General features: G+C 34.3%; 1 protein-coding gene across 1 annotated transcript in view; it reads left to right on the top strand.

Moving 5' to 3' along the window:
• The window catches only part of arhgap9 (Rho GTPase activating protein 9), a 42,106-nt gene extending 22,854 nt beyond the window's left edge, over positions 1 to 19,252 (top strand). The window contains exons 4-20 of the mRNA XM_065272526.2: positions 3,634 to 3,858; positions 4,377 to 4,466; positions 5,867 to 5,923; positions 6,252 to 6,410; positions 9,062 to 9,130; positions 10,242 to 10,303; positions 11,104 to 11,191; positions 11,275 to 11,370; positions 11,583 to 11,681; positions 11,828 to 11,945; positions 12,834 to 12,953; positions 13,062 to 13,160; positions 13,258 to 13,335; positions 14,840 to 14,893; positions 15,202 to 15,333; positions 15,410 to 15,515; positions 18,568 to 19,252. Coding sequence (XP_065128598.1) covers positions 3,634 to 3,858; positions 4,377 to 4,466; positions 5,867 to 5,923; positions 6,252 to 6,410; positions 9,062 to 9,130; positions 10,242 to 10,303; positions 11,104 to 11,191; positions 11,275 to 11,370; positions 11,583 to 11,681; positions 11,828 to 11,945; positions 12,834 to 12,953; positions 13,062 to 13,160; positions 13,258 to 13,335; positions 14,840 to 14,893; positions 15,202 to 15,333; positions 15,410 to 15,515; positions 18,568 to 18,760 — 1,845 coding nt within the window. The 3' untranslated portion in view covers positions 18,761 to 19,252. The remainder of the gene's footprint in view (positions 1 to 3,633; positions 3,859 to 4,376; positions 4,467 to 5,866; positions 5,924 to 6,251; positions 6,411 to 9,061; positions 9,131 to 10,241; positions 10,304 to 11,103; positions 11,192 to 11,274; positions 11,371 to 11,582; positions 11,682 to 11,827; positions 11,946 to 12,833; positions 12,954 to 13,061; positions 13,161 to 13,257; positions 13,336 to 14,839; positions 14,894 to 15,201; positions 15,334 to 15,409; positions 15,516 to 18,567) is intronic.
• The last annotated feature ends 1,151 nt before the right edge of the window (positions 19,253 to 20,403 follow it).

Genomic DNA, 20,403 nt, shown 5'->3' with positions numbered 1-20,403 from the left:
TCAGTTATTTGCGGAGCTTCCTTTTCCTTTTATGTTAGTGTCAATTATAGCCAACCGTTAACAGTTCATTAATAGTCAATTTAACAGGTTTTCTTTACGTTTTTTATATTTGATTACTGTCATGTATTTTTCTATTAAATTTAAATTTGCACAATAAATCATCTTATAGCTACAGACGGTAGGTCTCTGACTAAAGACTGATAATAGTGGTCAAAAGCAATAGCAACATAATAGGTCTGTATTATTAAATTTCATAGGGCCCAAAGATTGCTAGAGGCGCAAGTAAGTCATCATTTATAAAGACTAACAGTACACTTTTTAAAGGACAAGTTCGGTATTTTAGACTTAAAGCCCTGTTTTCAGATTGTTTATGGTCAAATAGAATGGTTTTGACTGAAATTTCGACATTTTCGGCTGCCCTGAGAATTTTCGCGTGTTTGTGTTTCAGCTCAGACCTCTACAATGGGTTTAATGGTGCACTGGAACAATCCTTCCTAAAATGCATTAAACTTTCGTTTACAAAGACGTGAAACTCACCGAGTGGTCAGGGGTGTTCACTGATATGCTCACACAAAAATCGCTGCAAAAGATGCTTTCCAACAGCTGTTTTAGCATTCGTTGTTAACTTGTGGACCTATTTCCCCAAACGCCTCACACCCGTACATTCTTCCGCTTAGAGCTTGAATAATAAACACTCCAGCCCAGGTGGTGGCGCTAATCCGCCTTTGCCAATTGCAAGAATAGAAACAAAGTTCCCGGCGCGGAGTAATACCGTACCTCACAGGACGTCTAATACAGTCAATGGAGTTGGTAAAAACTACGATAAAACCTGTTGGAATGCGTCTTTTGGAGCGATTTTTGTGTGAGCATACCAGTGAACACCCCTGACCACTCGGTGAGTTTCACGTCTTTGTAAACGAAAGTTTAATGCATTTTAGGAAGGATTGTTCCAGTGCACCATTAAACCCATTGTAGAGGTCTGAGCTGAAACACAAACACGCGAAAATTCTCAGGGCAGCCGAAAATGTCGAAATTTCAGTCAAAACCATTCTATTTCACCATAAACAATCTGAAAACAGGGCTTTAAGTCTAAAATACCGAACTTGTCCTTTAAGCAAAATGGTTGAGGTCTGTTTAAGCTTTCAAATATAAAACAATACATATATAGTGAGAGAGAATGAAGACAAAAATGGATTATGTGAGACATTAGTGTATGATGTGTAATGTCATACATCCACAAACAAATCACACTGATACCAGTTTAGTAAAGGAATAGTTGACCCACTCTTCCTCTAAACCTTCATGATTTTTTTTAACACAAAAGAAGATATTTTGATAAATGATTGCACGCAGATAAAACCCACTGACTTCCATAGTAGGAAAAAATACTATGGGAGTTAATGGGTGCTGTCAACTGTGTGGTTACCATTGTTTATTATATATTAAGTGTTGGCGCAGTGTCCATTTAAAAGTCATTAAAGCAGAAGTGAGAAAGCTTTAATATTTATGGAAATGCCATTTTAAAGGAGGACATGGATGTAACCATCATTTGACCGTCTAGGTTAACTATAGACCAGTAACCCACAGCTAGAAAAAAAAACTGTGTTTACATGTCTATTTCACTAAAATAACTTCAGATGAAAGTCAACAGTGAATACAAGGTGTTTGGTTTTATTCATTTTATTTCATTTATTTTTGGTCTTTGTTTAGAGGTTTATTAAATTTTCATTGACAGACCAAAATTTTGCCTTGTTTCAGCCTAGACATCCGGGCCGTGTTTGGTCGCTATTAATGTCTTTTAAATGTTTATTTTGTCTTAAAGTCTTATTTTTTGGATGTCCTGATCTCTAAGGAGCTGCTGTATTCAGAATAAATGTTATTTGTATTCTGCATGTAAAAGTGCATTGGTGTGACTAACACACATGCTGTAGATGTGTCCACCCAAACACATGTGAAGAGAGCAGGCGTGTCCAGAGAAAATAACTTACAGTTTTATATTAAATCCTGATAAACACAATATAACATTATAACAATAAAGAGTTAACTAACTTTATTGTGTAGTCAAGTCCTGATGCATGAGAAAACGTGATATTTTAATTCTACAGATTAAGCATTAAAATATTCACATGAACTTATAGTATAAGATGCTAATACCATGACACTGAATGATCACCAGCTTTAAATTAAGGTACCCTATTACTATGTTGATTTTTGTAAATTTATATAGGATGTTTATTAAATGGTAAATGGTTTGTGTTTGCATAGTATATTTGTGTGTATTTTGTGCAATTATGTATATATAAATACACACATACATATATAAATTTAAGAAAAATGTTATTTATATATATATATATATATATATATATATATATATATATATATATATATATATATATATATATATATATATATATATATATATATATATATATATATGTATATATATATATATATATATACATTTTTTATTATATGTATTTATCAATATATAATATAAAATATATCAATATCAATATCAATACATATGTATATATATATATATATATATGTATTTATATATACAAAATAATTACACGCAGTGCACACTTTTATTTTGTATTTGATTAATTGTGATTACATTTTTGACAGGCCGGTTATAAATGTATAAGACTGATGATATTGTGTTGTTATATTTAGATTCAGGATTAGACATACAGTTAGATGTATTATGCTAAGTCATGTTTAAGAGGTCTGTAATATATGATGATACACCTAAAATATTCAGGGTCATTGTCTTGACAACTAGTTTCTCATGCGTTGTTGGGGTAAATTTTTTTATGAATAAAACTTCCTGACTTTACTTTTTAAATATACACAGTAAATGTGAAGTACTAGATTTTTTGGAGATTGCCACACATCAATAATAATATTTAGTGTCCAATAATAAAAAGTGATACTGTAAGAAGTTAATTTGAGTTGCAGTGCAGATGGAGAGACACCTGCTGTCCATCACAGGTATCACACACAATACTGTACACTGTACTGTATGTCATATAATCCAGATCAGTATACTCAAAACCTGATTGTCCTGGACAAACAACCATAAAACCCCATAATCCATTGCAGTCAAAGACATATCTAGCATTATCAGATGTAACCGCAAAGATAAAAGCATTTAAAATTAACTATAAAAATACACTCTCTAAAAATGTCTGGATTATTTTTGACCCATAATGGTTAAATGAATTGGACAAAACACATGCTGGGTTAAAAATGACCCAATGTTGGGTTGTCGTTATGCAACCATGGGGTATAATAACCCAGCATTGGGTCAGTTTTAACCAAGTGGTGTGTTCTGTCCAATATTTACCCATAATGGGTCAAAAATAACACAGACTTTTTTAGATTGCAAACATCAGCAGCTGTAGATGTATCAGGATTTAACATTAGTGTAAACATTCATGATAGTTTCCTTTTTCAGGTCAATAGTTTGAGAAAATAAAGTCATGAGTGAGTAAATATGACCATATAACTTGTTACCTGAATATTTACCCATTTAATTCAGTGGCAATGACATTGAAACTCAAAACTCCCTTGAGTCGCCAGATTTTACGCTATGTCTTAACGTTTCATCTTCATTTGTTTTCACAGCTCTCATCATCAGGGTACATCTCCCAGAATTCTCCATCACAGCAGGGCAGGAGGCAGTGGGCGGAGCCTCCATCACCGTTGCCGGGTCAACGACCTCTGCAGACGCTGCAGGTGTGGGAACAGTACCGCGACCCGAGCTCCGGACGATTTTATTATTTTAACACCGTAACTAAAGAGCGTTCCTGGAAACCCCCTCGCAGAGCTCGTGAGACAAGCCAGAACATGGTAAGATCATCATCATCATCTTCATCATCAGATCAATCACATTAAGGTAATGAGTGAACTGCATTCTAAAAATAAACGAAAAGTAGAGTAGCTGAAAAACATGTTATCATTCGAAACATAACTTCACTTCACTTAAGTATAATCTCTTCAAATATACCACGGGTCTGTTGAATGCTGTATTCTGATTGGCTGAGAAATGTTCCATTGGTGTTGATTATTTTTCTGATAACCACACACCTGACCTATTAAATGTCTTAAAAATAGACACCAGAGCTATGTTTGTGTTAACCGTGGTATAAGAGGAATAATTGACTTCGGTACTTTGACTTATTTGAAAATAATGGTGTAAACATTACCACCTTGGGTGTACATTATTTTCAAATAATTCAACAGCCCATCATCAATTATTCCTTACATAGAGGTTAAATATAATCAACCACCACATAAACTTGTTTATTAGTGTTAATAAACATCCAGGTGTCCCCTGACCTGTGCGTGCTATCCTCTTCTTTATGTAGAGCGCTGCAGTGCATTCTGGGAAGGTTCAGCGTGATGTCAGACATCTGTCACTTTCCTTACAGACTTCAGGAAGCAGAGTCACACATAGGGTACAGCAGCATCTCTGTGTGTTTGTGTGTTATTCCCCTAAAATCTAATGTGTGTGATAGAGAGACATCTGCTCGAGTCACAGATTACAGACACAGGCAAATGAAAAAGAGGATTTATTTTCACCACCGCTGTTTTATTTCTTTATGAAGTCGCTTTAATCTGAATGATGCTGAAAGGAAACTCTCATTTATGAGCCGTAATGAATGTAAATGTTTTATACAAGTTTGAACTTTGATTTCTTATCACATTTCTTTTGAAGAACTAAAAAAAGTCAGAAATTAGTCAATTGGTGTAAAAATATATAGAGCTATAAAATATGTGCGTATAACAAACCACAGATCATTTAATCATTGAAGTATGTAATAAAATAACGTTTTTTATTGTAGACTTTAAAGTCTGAGCACAGTTTGAGATTAATGAAGTCCTTTAAACATCTGATGAGCCGAAGTTTTCAGCAAACGTTTGTTTTTTATAATAGTAGAGAGATAATGAACAGTTGAGAAATAATGGAGATAAAGTTTGTATTGTACAAAGTCACTCGCGTTGACTGCTGTGTGCACGTGTGAATTTGACTTTTTTACACTTTACTCAACTTCCTTCTGAGAGAGAGAGAAAGAAAGAGAGAGAGAGAGAGAGAGATTTTACTTTTAATTTTGCACTATATACTTTGTTTTATTTGTACTTTTATTTACATTATTTCTATGCAGCCCTGCAAATTCTTTGGCAATACAAATGTACAATATTTATCATGCCAATAAAGCACACTTAGATTAAAATTGAAATTGAGAGAGAGAGAGAGCAAGAGAAATAGAGCGAGGGTGAGGGATGTTGTTGTCTTCCTCATGTAAAGAGGAAGCTGGGTTCTTAGTCAGATGAACTGAACTGAATTTAAGTCATATGTCGCTCTGTTTAAACACTGAAAGAGAGAGAGAGAAAGAAAGAAAGAGAGAGACTGTAAGTTTATGTGTTTCTAAAAGCAGCGTCCTCAGAGATTTCTCCGAGATTTAAACGTCTGAAGATTGAGCTCATTTTGTAAGTTGAGTTTTGTGTTTTTTGTTGTTGTGAAACAGGAACCGTGTTTTCTAGGTACCTAATATATTTCGTTTGCTTTATAACAACTGTATTGTCACATTTAATTCTTCCTTTAGAGGAACGTTTTGGACCAAAGTCAGGTTGTAATGATTGAAAGCTTTAAAGTTTCATTTACACTGATCTGACAAACACGTAAACTTAAATCCAAACTAGATTGTGAGTGTTTGTTGCATTAGTGTGAACTCACCTTTATGTTTAAGTTTACATTTACATGCCTTTAATGTGTATCTCTGTATGTGTGTGTTTGTTTGTGTTAAAGAGAGACCCAACATATTACTCAAATAAATATTTTCATTGTCTCCTTTAGCTGTCACCTGACTTCCCCTACATTACCCATAATGCAAATGGTTGGCAGCTGAATCAGGTGAGTCAATAAAATCTCTCTCTCACTTTTTCTCTCTCTTTTTCTCTCTCTCTCTCTCTCTCTCTCTCTCTCTCTCTCTCTCTCTCTCTCTCTTTCTCTCTGTATAATGATCATTATATGTGGACTGCAGGGAAGATCAGTTCACTGACCCAAGCTTATTTTTGTCTGTCTGATGCCCACCTGTGCATTGGGTCTGTTGTTTAAGCTGCTTTTGTCTTTTACATGAGGTAAATGAGATTGCTAATTGAGCTGAGTGGTTTTGTAAACAAATTAAAGCAAATGTAAGTGGCTGGACTGACTTTAACTAACCGGATAAACTCTTGTGTAGAAGATGCAGCGCGCGGCGTCGACCGAAGCTCTCACCTCCCCTTCTGCCATCTATGAGGATCCTCTTGGCAGAAGCTCCACCTCCACTGGGGGCGTGACACAAATAAACCACTCCCACTCCATGTTCCTGCCAACACAAAGAGTTCATTCTAATGGAAAGGTAAGAGTGATGTACCTGCACACAAAACCTTACACAACACACAAACTCAAATCTTCCACACAATCAACTCACAAAATAATAATCACACTCATGAGCACGTTCACATATATGATGCCCACGTTTATCTATCATTATCTATTCAGCGTGAACACCATCTCTGTGTTTTTGACGGAAGTTGGTTTATTGTCATTCTGTTTTATGGTGAAACAAACTGAAGCAGACAAATTAAACTATTAAAAGATTTTACATACATACTGTACATCAACCAGAAAAACACTACAAACATTAATGTAGCGTGCACACCAAAGCGTTTATGCCAGCGGCTGATGCATTTTTTCAATTGTTTGCAATGGAAGCGTCGCACATTTTAAAAATGCCAGCAGCTGGTTGGTTTTGTTTGCACTAATTGTCGGTCCCCACCGGTTTCGCCACACTGAGCACCACGATTTGAAAAATGTTCAACTTTGTGTGTGAAACACTCAGTCCGTCTTTGTCACTTTTCACTCAGCTGTCCAATCACAGTGGAGGAGGGGCGGGACAAACATCACAACAACCAACCGGTTGATAAACGACTGATAAACAAAGCAGAAATATCATAGCATCAAAGCGCACAACTGATAAAAATCTGTCAAACGCCTACAGTCGGCGTCCTCCTGCCGTTTTCAGCTGCGTTTAAATACTTTGGTTCCCTGGGTTTCCCATGCTGCCTTGCGCGGAAATTTATTCACGCTGCAAGTCTAGCATGGAAACTATGGACCTTTTTTGTCCATGAAATAGGGGACCAATCACAGAACAGGGAGGGGGCAGCAAGACGATGACGACGTCTATGCGACACACCGAAGCAGTTTTGTTTATCCAACGCGGAGCAGACGCGAAGTTACTTTTCAATGCAGCCTTAGATAGTGTTCTTGAAGTAGTTTTGAACGCAAGTTTATTTAAGAAAAGAGCAACTTTTGGCATTAAACAATTTCATATGGATGTTTGGATATGGAAAGACATGATAGCCACAGAGTTTTATAGGACCAACCTGCTAGGCATCGTCGTAGATGAAGTACAATTAACTTATAAATGATAAGTGGTATTTATTAATATCATATTGTCATTATGCCTGTACTGTGGTTGTCACAGTGCCACTAAGTTGTGTTGCTTTTTAATATCAATATGAGCTACGTACAGACGCATTTGATTGACATTCGTAGCACCCAATAAACAGCTCTGGACATTGGTAAACCACGCCTCAAATACGAGAAAATGAGCATATGGTTCCCAGACGACGTCTCATTCTCTATGAAACTGGTCTGGTGTTAGCCAGGTTAACACTTTGGTGTAGACACACCCCCTTACAGTAAAATACATGAACTTGTCTTGTGATGTTTTTATAAAACATTCTCATGATAACAAATCAAACTCTATCAGTAATATATGACAGGTGACTGAACTTTTGAAGCAACAACACTTTTGTTTGTTGTTATTGATGTGGATTATATTGTAAGTAGTGGTCAACTGATGTTTTTTTAACCATTAACGATAGTGATATTAAGAAAGCTGTATGGCTGAAAGTTGGTAAAACTAGGTAAACATTTGCTATGCATAACATATACCCTTTTAAAACATTTTTACATCATTAATAATTAACATAATAATACCTACTTAATGTGCATCTGACATCTCACTGTACTGTTTGAATAAAGTGTGTTGAACTAGTGTGTGACACATCATGACGTCATGTTAAAAAGTACAAACAACAAATTTACTGAAATTTTTTGCCTCTGCATTTTATCGGCCTATCACTTTAGTGCAGAGATCAACTCATTTGCATTTAAAAGGACATACAAAAACACCACATTTTTGCTCACACCTACATAGTGTCAATTTTAATATGCTAAACCAAATTAGCTATTGGGTATTTTGAGCTAAAACTATTACATCCGTAATCTGGGGACACCAAAGATTTATTTTACATCTTACAAGTGCACACTGTAAAAAATGCAGCGTGAAGTTAAAACAACTAGGTTATTCAAGTCAATTCAACCTACTACTTCAAGTTTTACTTGTGAAAAGTTGAAATAACTTACAGTATATAAACAAGTTAAAATTGTTTAACTTAATTTGTTAAGTTAAACCTGTCCCCAATCACCCCAACAAAATGGTAATCAAATAGGCTTTTAAGTTTAATTGTTGAAATTTATATTACATTAAACATGCAATTGTATTATCACTTGATAATGAAATAAGACTTTGTTCAAGTGTAAATAATAATAATAATGCAATGCTGTCTGTCTTGGTTTTCTCTGCTGGTGCCGAATCTCCAGTTTTTTTTTCATTCTGTAACACAAACTTATTCATTGCTAACTTTTATAAAGCTACCGCCTATACCGCCTCTCCACATTAAAGTTTTTATTCTGCTTTAATTACATTAATAGAGATGGACACAAAAATGACCAAATTTGCTTCCATTTGTCACGCCCTAACTTTGAGAAACACTGACATATGTTGATTTGATATAATTTTTGACAGTGTTTATATTAAGAACTCAGAAGTGCTGATGAAACCTAAATTCTGATGCAAGAGGCGCTAAATAAGATTTCATATGAACCTAAAGAGGAAATACAAATGTATGTGTGTGTGTGTGTGTGTGTGTTTATCTGCAGTCAGACTACGGGCTGGAGGTTGAAGCTTCATCATCAGACATCTCACCGGACAGTGATGGTGTAACTCCGGTCAGATACCCCAGTAAAACATAACACATATCAATGATAAGAGTTTCATTAGAATAACATGCACAGTAACAACAACGGGAATACAAAAACAAAAATTTCACGGAAACCAGATGATATCATTCATATTTCTGCTTTATTTTTTCAGAAGAAAACAACTATAATGCTTGGGAATTTACACAAACTTTTTTTTTAATTCCGTTGTCATTTTCTGGAGTTTTAAAGGAATAGTTCACTGAAAAATCTGCATTCATTACCTCATCCTCATGTTGTTTAAAACGGCTGAATACAAAGGAAGAAATAAAAAAAGGTTGTAATTAATGTAATCTTTTTGAGTTGGGGGGGGGGGGTGAAAACGTGATGACTTTCAAATTAATTTAACTCTGGCATTTTTTCTGGTTTAAAAGCCTAATAATGGTCTTGTTTTAAAGAAGACACTTTAAAGTTTTTTATGGAAGTGTCTGAAGGTAAAGATATAAAAATAAAATGTTATAGCAGTTTACATTTATTGTAATAAATAAAAATATATTTTATACATAAAATTATCACAAATGAGGTTTGGGTTACACTTTTAGTGGTTTTACCAACAACGGCCACTAGGTGTCAGCTGTTTGCTGCATACTCTTGTCACAAATGAATAAATGACTGTCACTGCATTATTATTACTTGCTAAAATGTTTTGAAACTCCATTCTAATACGATATATAGTTAGTCGTGATAGATTAAAATTTGTCCCACTCACTAGACCAGTTAAGGGGTCTTTTGTATTCAGCAGAACAAATAAATGAAAACAGGTTTGGTGAGGAAATGATGACAGAATTTTATTTTTGAGTGAACTACTCCTTTGAGCTTTATCAACCATGGTCATCTGGTTTACATTTTGTAGTTAACATCAATGCTATATGGGTCTACCAGTTTGACCAGCATCAGAAAATCACTGGCCACCATTAATCAACAAGAACCAGTTAAAAAAATCAAGCTGATCTTATCAGCAGTGCAGATATAAACATAGACTGAAATCTGTACAATGAATGAAAGCGATTAGTGATGATGTGATTCTGAAGCTGAAATCTTATACTAACACAAACACATTGGACTGATTCTGTCATTTCAGGAGCTGGAAAAGGCAGGTCTGCTCAACAAAACCAAGATCGCAGAAGGAGGCCGGAAACTGCGGTGAGCTTATCAACACAAACAGACACACACACACACACACACACACACACATGCGCACATGTATCCACACATACATACGTGTGATAGAAGCCAACATGCAAATGCATTTACACTCATCACTTTAAAAGTCAACCTAGTCATTTTAGAAACTCACAACTTCTGTTTGTACTTTATCTACAAATAGTTTCTCTTGTTTAAAACAAACTAATGTTGTGAAGTTTATGTTAACAGACACTTTATAAAACTACACTTTCAGTAATGAAGATGCACAAGTTGTCACTTTGACGCTGGTTTAAAAAGGTCCTCATGTGTATCATTTAGATATAGATATGAATACAGCTGCTGATACAAATATAAACCTGTGAGCTGCTGATACTTTAGGTACAAAGGTGTAGTGTTTTTTCTTAAACTGTATGGTGTCGTATAAAAGTTACCATGTTTAAGTTAGGGCTGCTTGATTATGGGCAATATCATCATCATCACAATTATTTAACACAATTATGCCATGACTTTGAAAACATGCATTTATTTAACCTTTTTATTTAGTAAGTGTTGCTATAGACTACATGTGTCTTACAAACACATCGGTCCAGCAGGATGCAATTTATATTTTAATCGCACAATAATAATTTGACCTTGATTATTATTTTAATTAAATTTTTTTTAATTGAAATTGAAAATTAAAAACATGAGATTAATTGCACAGCCCTAATTGAAATCATGTTGGATATGTTAAAGCACAGACGGATCCTCTGATCTCTACTGTATTATTTACACAATGACTTTCTCTCTGTTTGTAGGAAAAACTGGAGCCCTTCATGGGTGGTTTTAGTGGGAAACAGTCTTGTGTTCTTCAAAGACCCTAAAAGCCAAAATCCTGAAAGCTGGGTAACACGAACAAGAAATAACATGGAACCAATACAACACAAATGATTTACATTATAAATGATATACATTATGTGTGTGTGTAGAAACCGGGGAACAGTCGTCCTGAGAGCAGCATGGATCTCAGAGGAGCTCAACTTCAATGGGCCAATGAGCTGTCCAGTAAAAAAAATGTCTTTAAGGTGAGAGAGAGAGAGAGAGAGAGAGAGAGAGAGAGAGAGAAAGAGAAAGAGAGCGTGTGTGTGTGTGTGTGTGTGTTTCCGGCAGAGCTGTTAACGGTTTATCTGTGATACTTCCTCAGTAACTTCCTCTTTTATAAATTTAAAAAGGGGCATGATGTTAAACAGAACAACAGTACACATGTGTGTGTTTGTTTATGTGTGTTTGTGTGTAGTTGAGGACAGTCACAGGTAATGAGTTCCTGTTGCAGTCTGACACAGACTCTCTCATCAGAGAATGGTACACAACCATACAGAAAGTCATAGACAGACTGGTGAGTCTTAAAAACAAACACTACAGAGGTTTTATGACTGATCCGTGATTCACAACTTCACTATTGTGTCTGTGTGTGTGTGTGTGTGTGTGTGTGTGTGTGTGTGTGTGTGTGTGTGTGTGTGTGTGTGTGTGTGTGTGTTTTAGGATGAGGAGAACCCTCTGGATAATGTGTTGCTGTATTCATTGAGGAGAGCAGGTTCAGCGGAAATGTTGGACCACAGTGGAGATGAAGATGAGAATCGTCTAGGATACAGAGCATCATGTAAGTCACGCACACACACACACACACACACACACACGTTTCTTTTTATTATTATTATTATTTATTTATGAATTTTTCCAAAATTTGACAAAATTTACTTTATACAATCAAGGTTACAACTTTTCCCCCAAAATTCCCCTCCCCACCAAATTAATTAAACTAACGAAATAGAATACAATAATGAAAAAAAAAACAATAATAAAAAGACAATTGGACAAATAAATAATAATACAATATAGATATAAAAATATAGATATAAAATAATAATAATAATAATAATTATATACACATAAACATAATTAATGAAAATAAATACCTGCATGATAATACAATTCAATAGTTTGACCTCTTTGCATAGTTATAAAAAAACCAAACAATTTCAATGGTCACATTTAAGCCATTTCCACAAACATCTTGATAGGAATCAATTAAGGGGGGAGACTCTTCATCTTTTCAAAATATGCGATCATAGGTTGCCATGTCTCATAAAATGTTTGGACAGATCCCTTCATTAAATATTTACTGTAAATTTCTCTAATTTCAATGTAAAACCAGGTCACACATCCACATTGAAGCTTTACGTGGGACTGTTGATTTCCACTCAAGTAATATTCTTCTCCTGGCCAATAAAGTAGCAAAGGCGATGACATTTTTATTTTGTTTGTAAATAATACATTATGTTCTGGTACACCAAAAATAACAATTTCTAAATTAAAGGCATCATTAAGTGTTTTAAATTTTAGTTCCCCGTAGTCAGTCAAGCCCAAAACATGTTGACGAAGTCTGCTTTTTCACATTTGCATCGATCGCCCAACATCAGGATATATTCTTGAAAGTTTACACTTTCACACAAAGATGTTTCTGGACTCACAGTCTTTATGTCTGCAGTGCCGCGCTCCATCTCAAACATAGAGACCTCTGAACGTAAGCGTGTGAAGAGTCGATTGAAGAAGTTGATTCTCAGGAGACCTCCGCTGCAGACCCTACAGGAGAAAGGTCTTATTAAAGGTAATTTAACTGTATACAATAAATCCTGTACTTCTGTAACATGATCATGAGTAAGATTGAGATAACTGTTGTAAAAATAACTGTGTGTGTGTATGTGTGTGTTTGTAGATCAGGTGTTTGGCTGTGGTTTGGAGTTGTTATGTGACAGAGATAAATGTACGATACCACAGTTTGTCAGGAAATGTACGGAGGCTGTAGAGAGAAGAGGTATCATCTTTATTCATAAACACAATAATACATCACGACACTGTCTGCTCTTCTGTCAATATAAATAATACATCAGTGTGTGTGCGTGTGTTTTTAGGTTTACATACTGATGGGATTTACAGAGTTAGTGGGAATCTAGCGACCATTCAGAAACTTCGCTTTGCTGTCAATCACGGTGAGAGAAATCAATATCTTATCATTATTCATTATTCATTCATTGCTGTTCAGGATAATCATTCTCGACTCTTTTAAAGGGATAGTTCACCTTATAATTAAGTTATCATGTGATATTCATTATTCATTGATATTCGTTATTCATTATTATTCATTCATATTCATTATCATGTGATATGCATTATTCATTATTATTCATTCAAATATTCATTATTCATTATTATTCACTGATATTCATTATCATGGGATATTCATTATTCAGTATTATTCATTGATATTCATTATTATGTTATATTCATTATCATGGGATATTCATTATTCATCATTATTCATTGATATTCATTATTCATTATTATTCATTGATATTCATTATCATGTGATATTCATTATTATTCATTGATACTCATTATCATGTGATATTCAATATTCAGTATTATTCATTGATATTCATTATTATGTGATATTCATTATTCAGTATTATTCATTGATATTCATTATTCATTATAATAAAATGGTTAGTTCCAATCCTTGATTCTGATTGGTCAATAGGTGTGCTTTATTCATGATAAAACACAGCTATGACCGCTTCACCTAATGGTTTTGTTTATCACTGCGCCCTTAGCAACCCCCTTAGCAACCACACGTATGGGTTTGTTGTTTTTATTTAAGCTTTCATGCATATTATACATTGGAACACATTTTTGTTCATGGTCAGGGACAATTTTTTCTAGAGGAAGGAATGCTTTTTATGGATTTAACTTCATGAAAGTTGCACTAAACTTTTTTTACTTTAAAATTGTGTGGTAACCGTTTTATAAAAGCAATAAGGTACTTGAGGCAAGTGCTGTATCGTGAATAAGTAACGGCTGAAGGGGTTGCAGGGATATTCATTATTCATTATTATTCATTATTCATTATTCATTTTTATTCATTGATATTCATTATTCATCATTATTCATTGATATTCATTATTCATTATTATTCATTGATATTCATTATCATGGGATATTCATTATTCATTATTATTCATTATTCATTATTCATTATTATTCATTGATATTCATTATTAATTATTATTCATTGATATTTATTATCATGGGATATTCATTATTATTCATAATTATTCATTGATATTCATTATCATGTGATATTCATTATTATTCATTGATATTCATTATTCATAATTATTCATTAATATTCATTATCATGTGATATTCATTATTATTCATTGATATTCATTATTCATAATTATTCATTAATATTCATTATCATGTGATATTCATTATTATTCATTGATATTCATTATCATGTGATATTCATTATTCAGTATTATTCATTGATATTCATTATTCATTCATTGTAAAACTCTTTTAAAGGGATAGTTCCCCTTAAAATTGAGTCATTCACTTCCTGTCATTTGATGTGTGATGTCATCGCTCAGGGAAACATTTATGAATGATGTCATTAGATGAGGTCACGCGTGTAACTTCTGTCCATTCTTCTAGAGCGTGCGGTGACCACAGATGGCCGATATCTCTTTCCTGAGGAGTTAATGCAAGGTAGTTTAAAAAAGAACTTTTTCACTGATCTCAGGCCAGTGGCTAAAGGACAATGCTTCCAGCTCCTCTCTGTGTGACGTCTGCTGCTTCTCGCTTCATCTAATTCCTCACAGGCTTTCAGTGTAATGAACTTTTATTGTTTCACAGCTTTTCTTCACCAGCTCTTCTGCTTCGGCAAAAACTTCAAACAACTGTGTGTGTGTGTTGGGAAACATTCAACATCTTTCTCTTCCCTTCCTCTGGGTGTCTCCTCCATCTTCCGTCCTCATGATCTCCATTGACACCTTTGATCTTTATTTCTCTCTCAGACCGTTTGAATCTGGATGATCCGCAGTGGGAAGACATTCACGTCATCACAGGAGCTCTCAAACTCTTCTTCAGAGAATTACCTGAACCTCTCATACCGTTCGACTTCTTTCACGACATCATGGAGACCGTCAGTGAGTGAGAAAACACATAGATCAGTCATGCATTATTAATGTCATATGGCTGCTGATACATTTGTGTGTTTTGTAGAAATATCCGATTACATGGAGAAAGTGGAGAGACTAAAACTTCTGGTCATCAGTATGCCTTCACCAAACCACGACACATTGAGACACATGATACGACACCTGACACGGTAAACATGCTGACATCACATCTTTCACAGACGGGGTTTAGATTAAGTCTTAGTTCAATTAAAATTTTAGTAGCTTTTATAAATGTGCCTTAGCAAAACAAACATAACTGCTGTAGATTTTGAGGCCAAACAATGGCACTGATATATTTTAACAAATGTGACCCGGCGTGCTGGCAAATTGAGTCGGAATGAACAAACTTTCAAAATTACTTATTTATATTCTCTGTTAAAAAAAAACTTCAAAACGATGTATGATTTGTTGGAATCTGACAAAAAAATGACAGAGCTACACCTGTTTGAAGTTGACAGAGTTAGCAAATCAATTTTGAGAAAAATCCAGTTCAAATTTTTTGAGGGTTCAAAGGCAAAATCAATGTATCCATACCTTAAAATCACTGTAAAACAAATAGATTTAACACACACAACTCAAAAACAATATCTATATGTTGAACTGTTTTCTTTCTTTTATTGTTTGATTGACATTATGACACTTTTAAGATCTACTGTAATGCAGGGATCTAATATAACGTTACACATCAACAGTTCACCAAACATTCACTTTAGACATAACAGATTATATCTGCGGAAACTCTTGTCAAAAGATATTTTTAAAACTGTGTATTTTACTGTATTTTTAAAACGCGAAATTAGACTTATGTGGTGTCATGAAACATTTTGATAAAAAAAAAGTAAATGCAAAGTAAGAGTATCAAAATAAGAAGCATACAGTTACAAACATCTCTTCATATGTTGCACATGATTTTAAATGACATCATACAAACCAATTTTGTTGTTTTTTCCATATTTAAGGGGAACATTTTCATTACCGCAACGTGTCCATGACTGGATTTGGGTTCTTTGACATGGAAATATTTACAATTAAAAAATATACAAAATAAAGCGCTTCAGTGCATGTTATACTATAAACATTTACAGTAAAGAAACATGAGGTATTTGATGATCATTGGTAAATGTAGAGACAATAATAAGGAATATAAATGAGTCCAAGACCAATTTTCTCATCCTCCGCAACAATTTTCAATCATTGTTTAAGCCCTCAATGAACATTATCAAAAACAATTGTTGTAAGAGACATAATTAACTGTGATGGCTACCAGGTAAGAAGTTCTTATTTTTTCTCTCCAGATAAAAGTAGATATTTTGTTTGTCATAGTACCTAGACAACTTTTTAGTTCTCATTACCGAAACATGAGTTTGTAAATGCATTTATTTAATGTAATATCATGCTGCGGTAATGATCATTTTAGATGAAAAATGTAAATAATTCTATAGGAAAAAATTTTTAAATCCTCTAAAAATAGTAATTATAGTAAGTTCAGACCTTAATCTTATATGTGCAAAAAAAGCTTTAAGGGCTTTTTAAAAAATGTGATGCTGGACACCTTCTAAATCTGGATTTCGTGAGAATCACCTGTATATGTCTGTGTGCATGCTTCAGATCTGTCAGTCAGTGTGAGAAAGATCGTTTTCATGTCTTATCTCTCTTTATGACTCTTTTAACATCAAGCAAGTCCTGCACTTTATTCTCTAACTCCTGCATGTTTTAAAACTAAACCAAAATGTCAGATGCACAAGTGGATGGAGACGCATTTTTGTATTAAACATGTAGGGTGGCACACCTCTAAGATTATAACAAATAAAGATCATTTTAGATGTTGGGACTTAATGTACTTATATTTATGAAAACCTTTATGAAAATGACATTTATTCCTTTTTTTTTCCTGTAGCTCAAAATTAGACAATTAGTGCACATTTCAACTTATTTTGCCAGCACGGGTCACATATGTTAGTGTAAGTTGCTTTTAGTTATGACAACTCATTTTAGTGCATTTAAGTCTGAGACTAGGCTGAAGTATTGTCTATGAAACCGGGCCTATGTGAAGGTTTCCCGGACAGGGATTAGACTAAAATAAATGTAAGAGCTGTCCAAACTGAAAACAACCTAGCACTGACGTATCTTAAAATACATCAGTACCCTTTGTTTTGCCTCAAAATGCATTACTAAAAAGCTATGTTTATTATATATATACATTTTAATGGAAAACATTTGTATAAATATTGACTGTCCAGCATACATAAGACCTTCATGAATAATGTTTGAAAGACTCTGTAGTGATGTGTATTAGCTTTATGTGTTTGGTCACTAGAGGGCGATGTTTCCTCTCATTAGAGACTCAAAACCCTCTCATGAAATAGAAGTCAAAGACATTTAGCTCTTTAACTATAAAGTTTATTACTGTATTTATTGAGAAACTATAAAGCACTTCATCTGAATAGCCTATCATAAATATATAATATATATTCATTGTCAGAAGAGAGACAACTCAAGGCCTCTTTACAGACAAAAATTGTTTTTAATGACAAGAAAGTTGTAAAAAATGAGATGTCTTTAATATCTCTGCAGTCTTTAAGTTTTTAAATGTTTCTCCCCAGACAAGAACTCAGAAATCTCTCGTGTGTTTACAATCCTGCATCTTTGTGCAGATTTGTGATCATAAGAGCCGTGCACATTCACTTTACAGTCCTATACTCTTAATGGATGTCAACATTTGTCTCATTTATTTTTATAGGAGAAACACTTTGGACAAATATATCTGAGAACTTCATTAAGTCTCTTTAGCAATAAAAGAACGATAACATTTTCGTTTGGGTTGGTCTCTGTGACCGCTGGACGTTCTTTCTTCTCGATCTCTCCTCTCTTTCGTCCTTGTTTCTCTTTTATTGTGGAAGTTTTGAGAATTCATGTAATAGATCAGAGGTTTAGCTGGAAAGACATTTTTAGCAGAAATCCTGGTGCTGTGGTGTTAACTCTTTGTTGCCTAATGTAGCGTAAAGTAAAAGTGCAGGGATGACTACAAATAAAACTATTTAAATATTCAATCCATGATAACCTGTCAATGTTTTCTATTCATCATTCCTAGAGAGATTCATTACATGATGGAAAAGTGTGTTATGCATATGTCCATACAGTAAATACATTTAATATTAATGCAAGAACATTGAATGAATATCTCTTGTGTTCTCTGTTCAGGGTCATGGAGTGTTCAGACAGTAACCGCATGACGACTCAGAACATCGGGATTGTGTTTGGACCGACCCTGATGCGTCCGGAGAACGAGGGAGGAAACATGGCCATTAACATGGTCTATCAGAACCAAGCCATCGAACTTCTGTTGAGTGAATATCAGCAGATCTTTTGCCCTGGACCAACGGGTTCTTACTGAATGACAGACACTTCAAGCCTAACAAGCACACACACACACACACACACACACACACACACACACACACACACACACACACACACACACACACACACACACACACACAAACTTCCTTGGTCTTGTGTGTTTTGTTTCATTATTCTGACTGGGGAATCTCATGACGGCCACACAATTATTTTTTTTAATCGGTGTATAACTTAATGTATAAGATGTATAAATATTTTACGACTCACAGTATAGTCATGAGAATTTAGGGGGGTTCAATGCAAATATATATATATATATATATATATATATATATATATATATATATTTGAATGAAAATGTTATGGGTTTAATGCTGTGACAGGTTTATATCTGTGTATTTGTGTGGTTTGAGTGCCTTTGACTGTTTTCTGTTTTAAAGCTCATCTCTATTTAATGCACTATACAAATGATGAAAACCTGTCAGATGAAAGCTGTGTGTGTCATAAAGATCAGCTCAGGTCAAAAGTTGAATGAGTTTTATTGCGCTTGAGTCATTTACTCGCCTTTTAATGAAATAAATCTGCTTACATTTCACTCCAAAATGCAACGTAATTCCTGTTGTATTGTTCAAGTGTGGTTCTTGTGTGTGTTGTGTGTGTTTGTGTATCTTTGTGTGTGTGTGTGTGTGTGTGATAGAGGAAGTTCAGTGTGCCACTCTCTGTAAAGGCGGAGCTCCCCGCTGCCATTTGTCCAAAATTCTGCTTTTAATAACAGAACAAAAGAAGAACTAAAAATGCATATGTTTAAAAAATGTGTATCCCCCACCGCCCCACGTCGTGGTTTGGTAATTTTATATGCACTGTGGCTTTGGCTCGAGACAAAAAGAGCAAAGCAGAAGAGGAGTGAAGGCACACGAAGATTTTAATATTCGGTTTTATATATTTATTCATTTTTATTCTCTTATTATTGCAATCCTTTGAGGTTTCCACCCAAACTAAAGAGTTAAATACTGTATAAAGACATTCAGGACTCAGGAAGGTGTCTTAAAGATGTTGTTTACCTCTTTCACCCCACAGTAGATGAATCCTCACAACATGTTGAGATGATGATTATCTTAAAGAAACATTTTTATTCAATGATGTAATAGTTTACTCACTCTTATGTTGTTTCACACCTGTATGATGTTCAAATGAAAGCTGTCAATCACAACCGTATTCTCAATGTATCTTTGATGTCAATATTCATTTGCAGCTCTCATTCACACTTCTGTTTATGATCTGGTTTGTGTTGGTGTGGCAGTGTTGTGTTGTGTTGTGTTGTGTGTTTGTGTTCAGTCATAATGAAGATGAATAAATGACAACATAATGGGTGTAATATTTCAGTGAATTGTTTCTTTAAGGTGACTTTAATCTCATCATCTTTATAATCTCTCCTCAGATGAATGAAGTGTTTTTAAATCTCTTCTACACTTTGTAATGTCTGTAATCTTGTGTGTTTTTACTCAAGAGAAACAGTCTCATGTTTTATAATATTGTATAAAATCTGTTCATAACAGCACATACTGTACTGCCGCTGATGCTTTATCCTCTTCAATTCTGTATTTTAGAATAAAAAACTGAAAATCTGTTTGCATCTTTTTGGAAAGATTTCTTCTGAAACATCTCATGTTGAATGTG

Source organism: Paramisgurnus dabryanus, chromosome 7, assembly GCF_030506205.2.
Source record: "Paramisgurnus dabryanus chromosome 7, PD_genome_1.1, whole genome shotgun sequence".
Taxonomy (NCBI): domain Eukaryota; kingdom Metazoa; phylum Chordata; class Actinopteri; order Cypriniformes; family Cobitidae; genus Paramisgurnus; species Paramisgurnus dabryanus.
The sequence above is the reverse complement of the archived record's forward strand: the minus strand, read 5'-3'. Positions and strand labels throughout refer to the sequence as shown.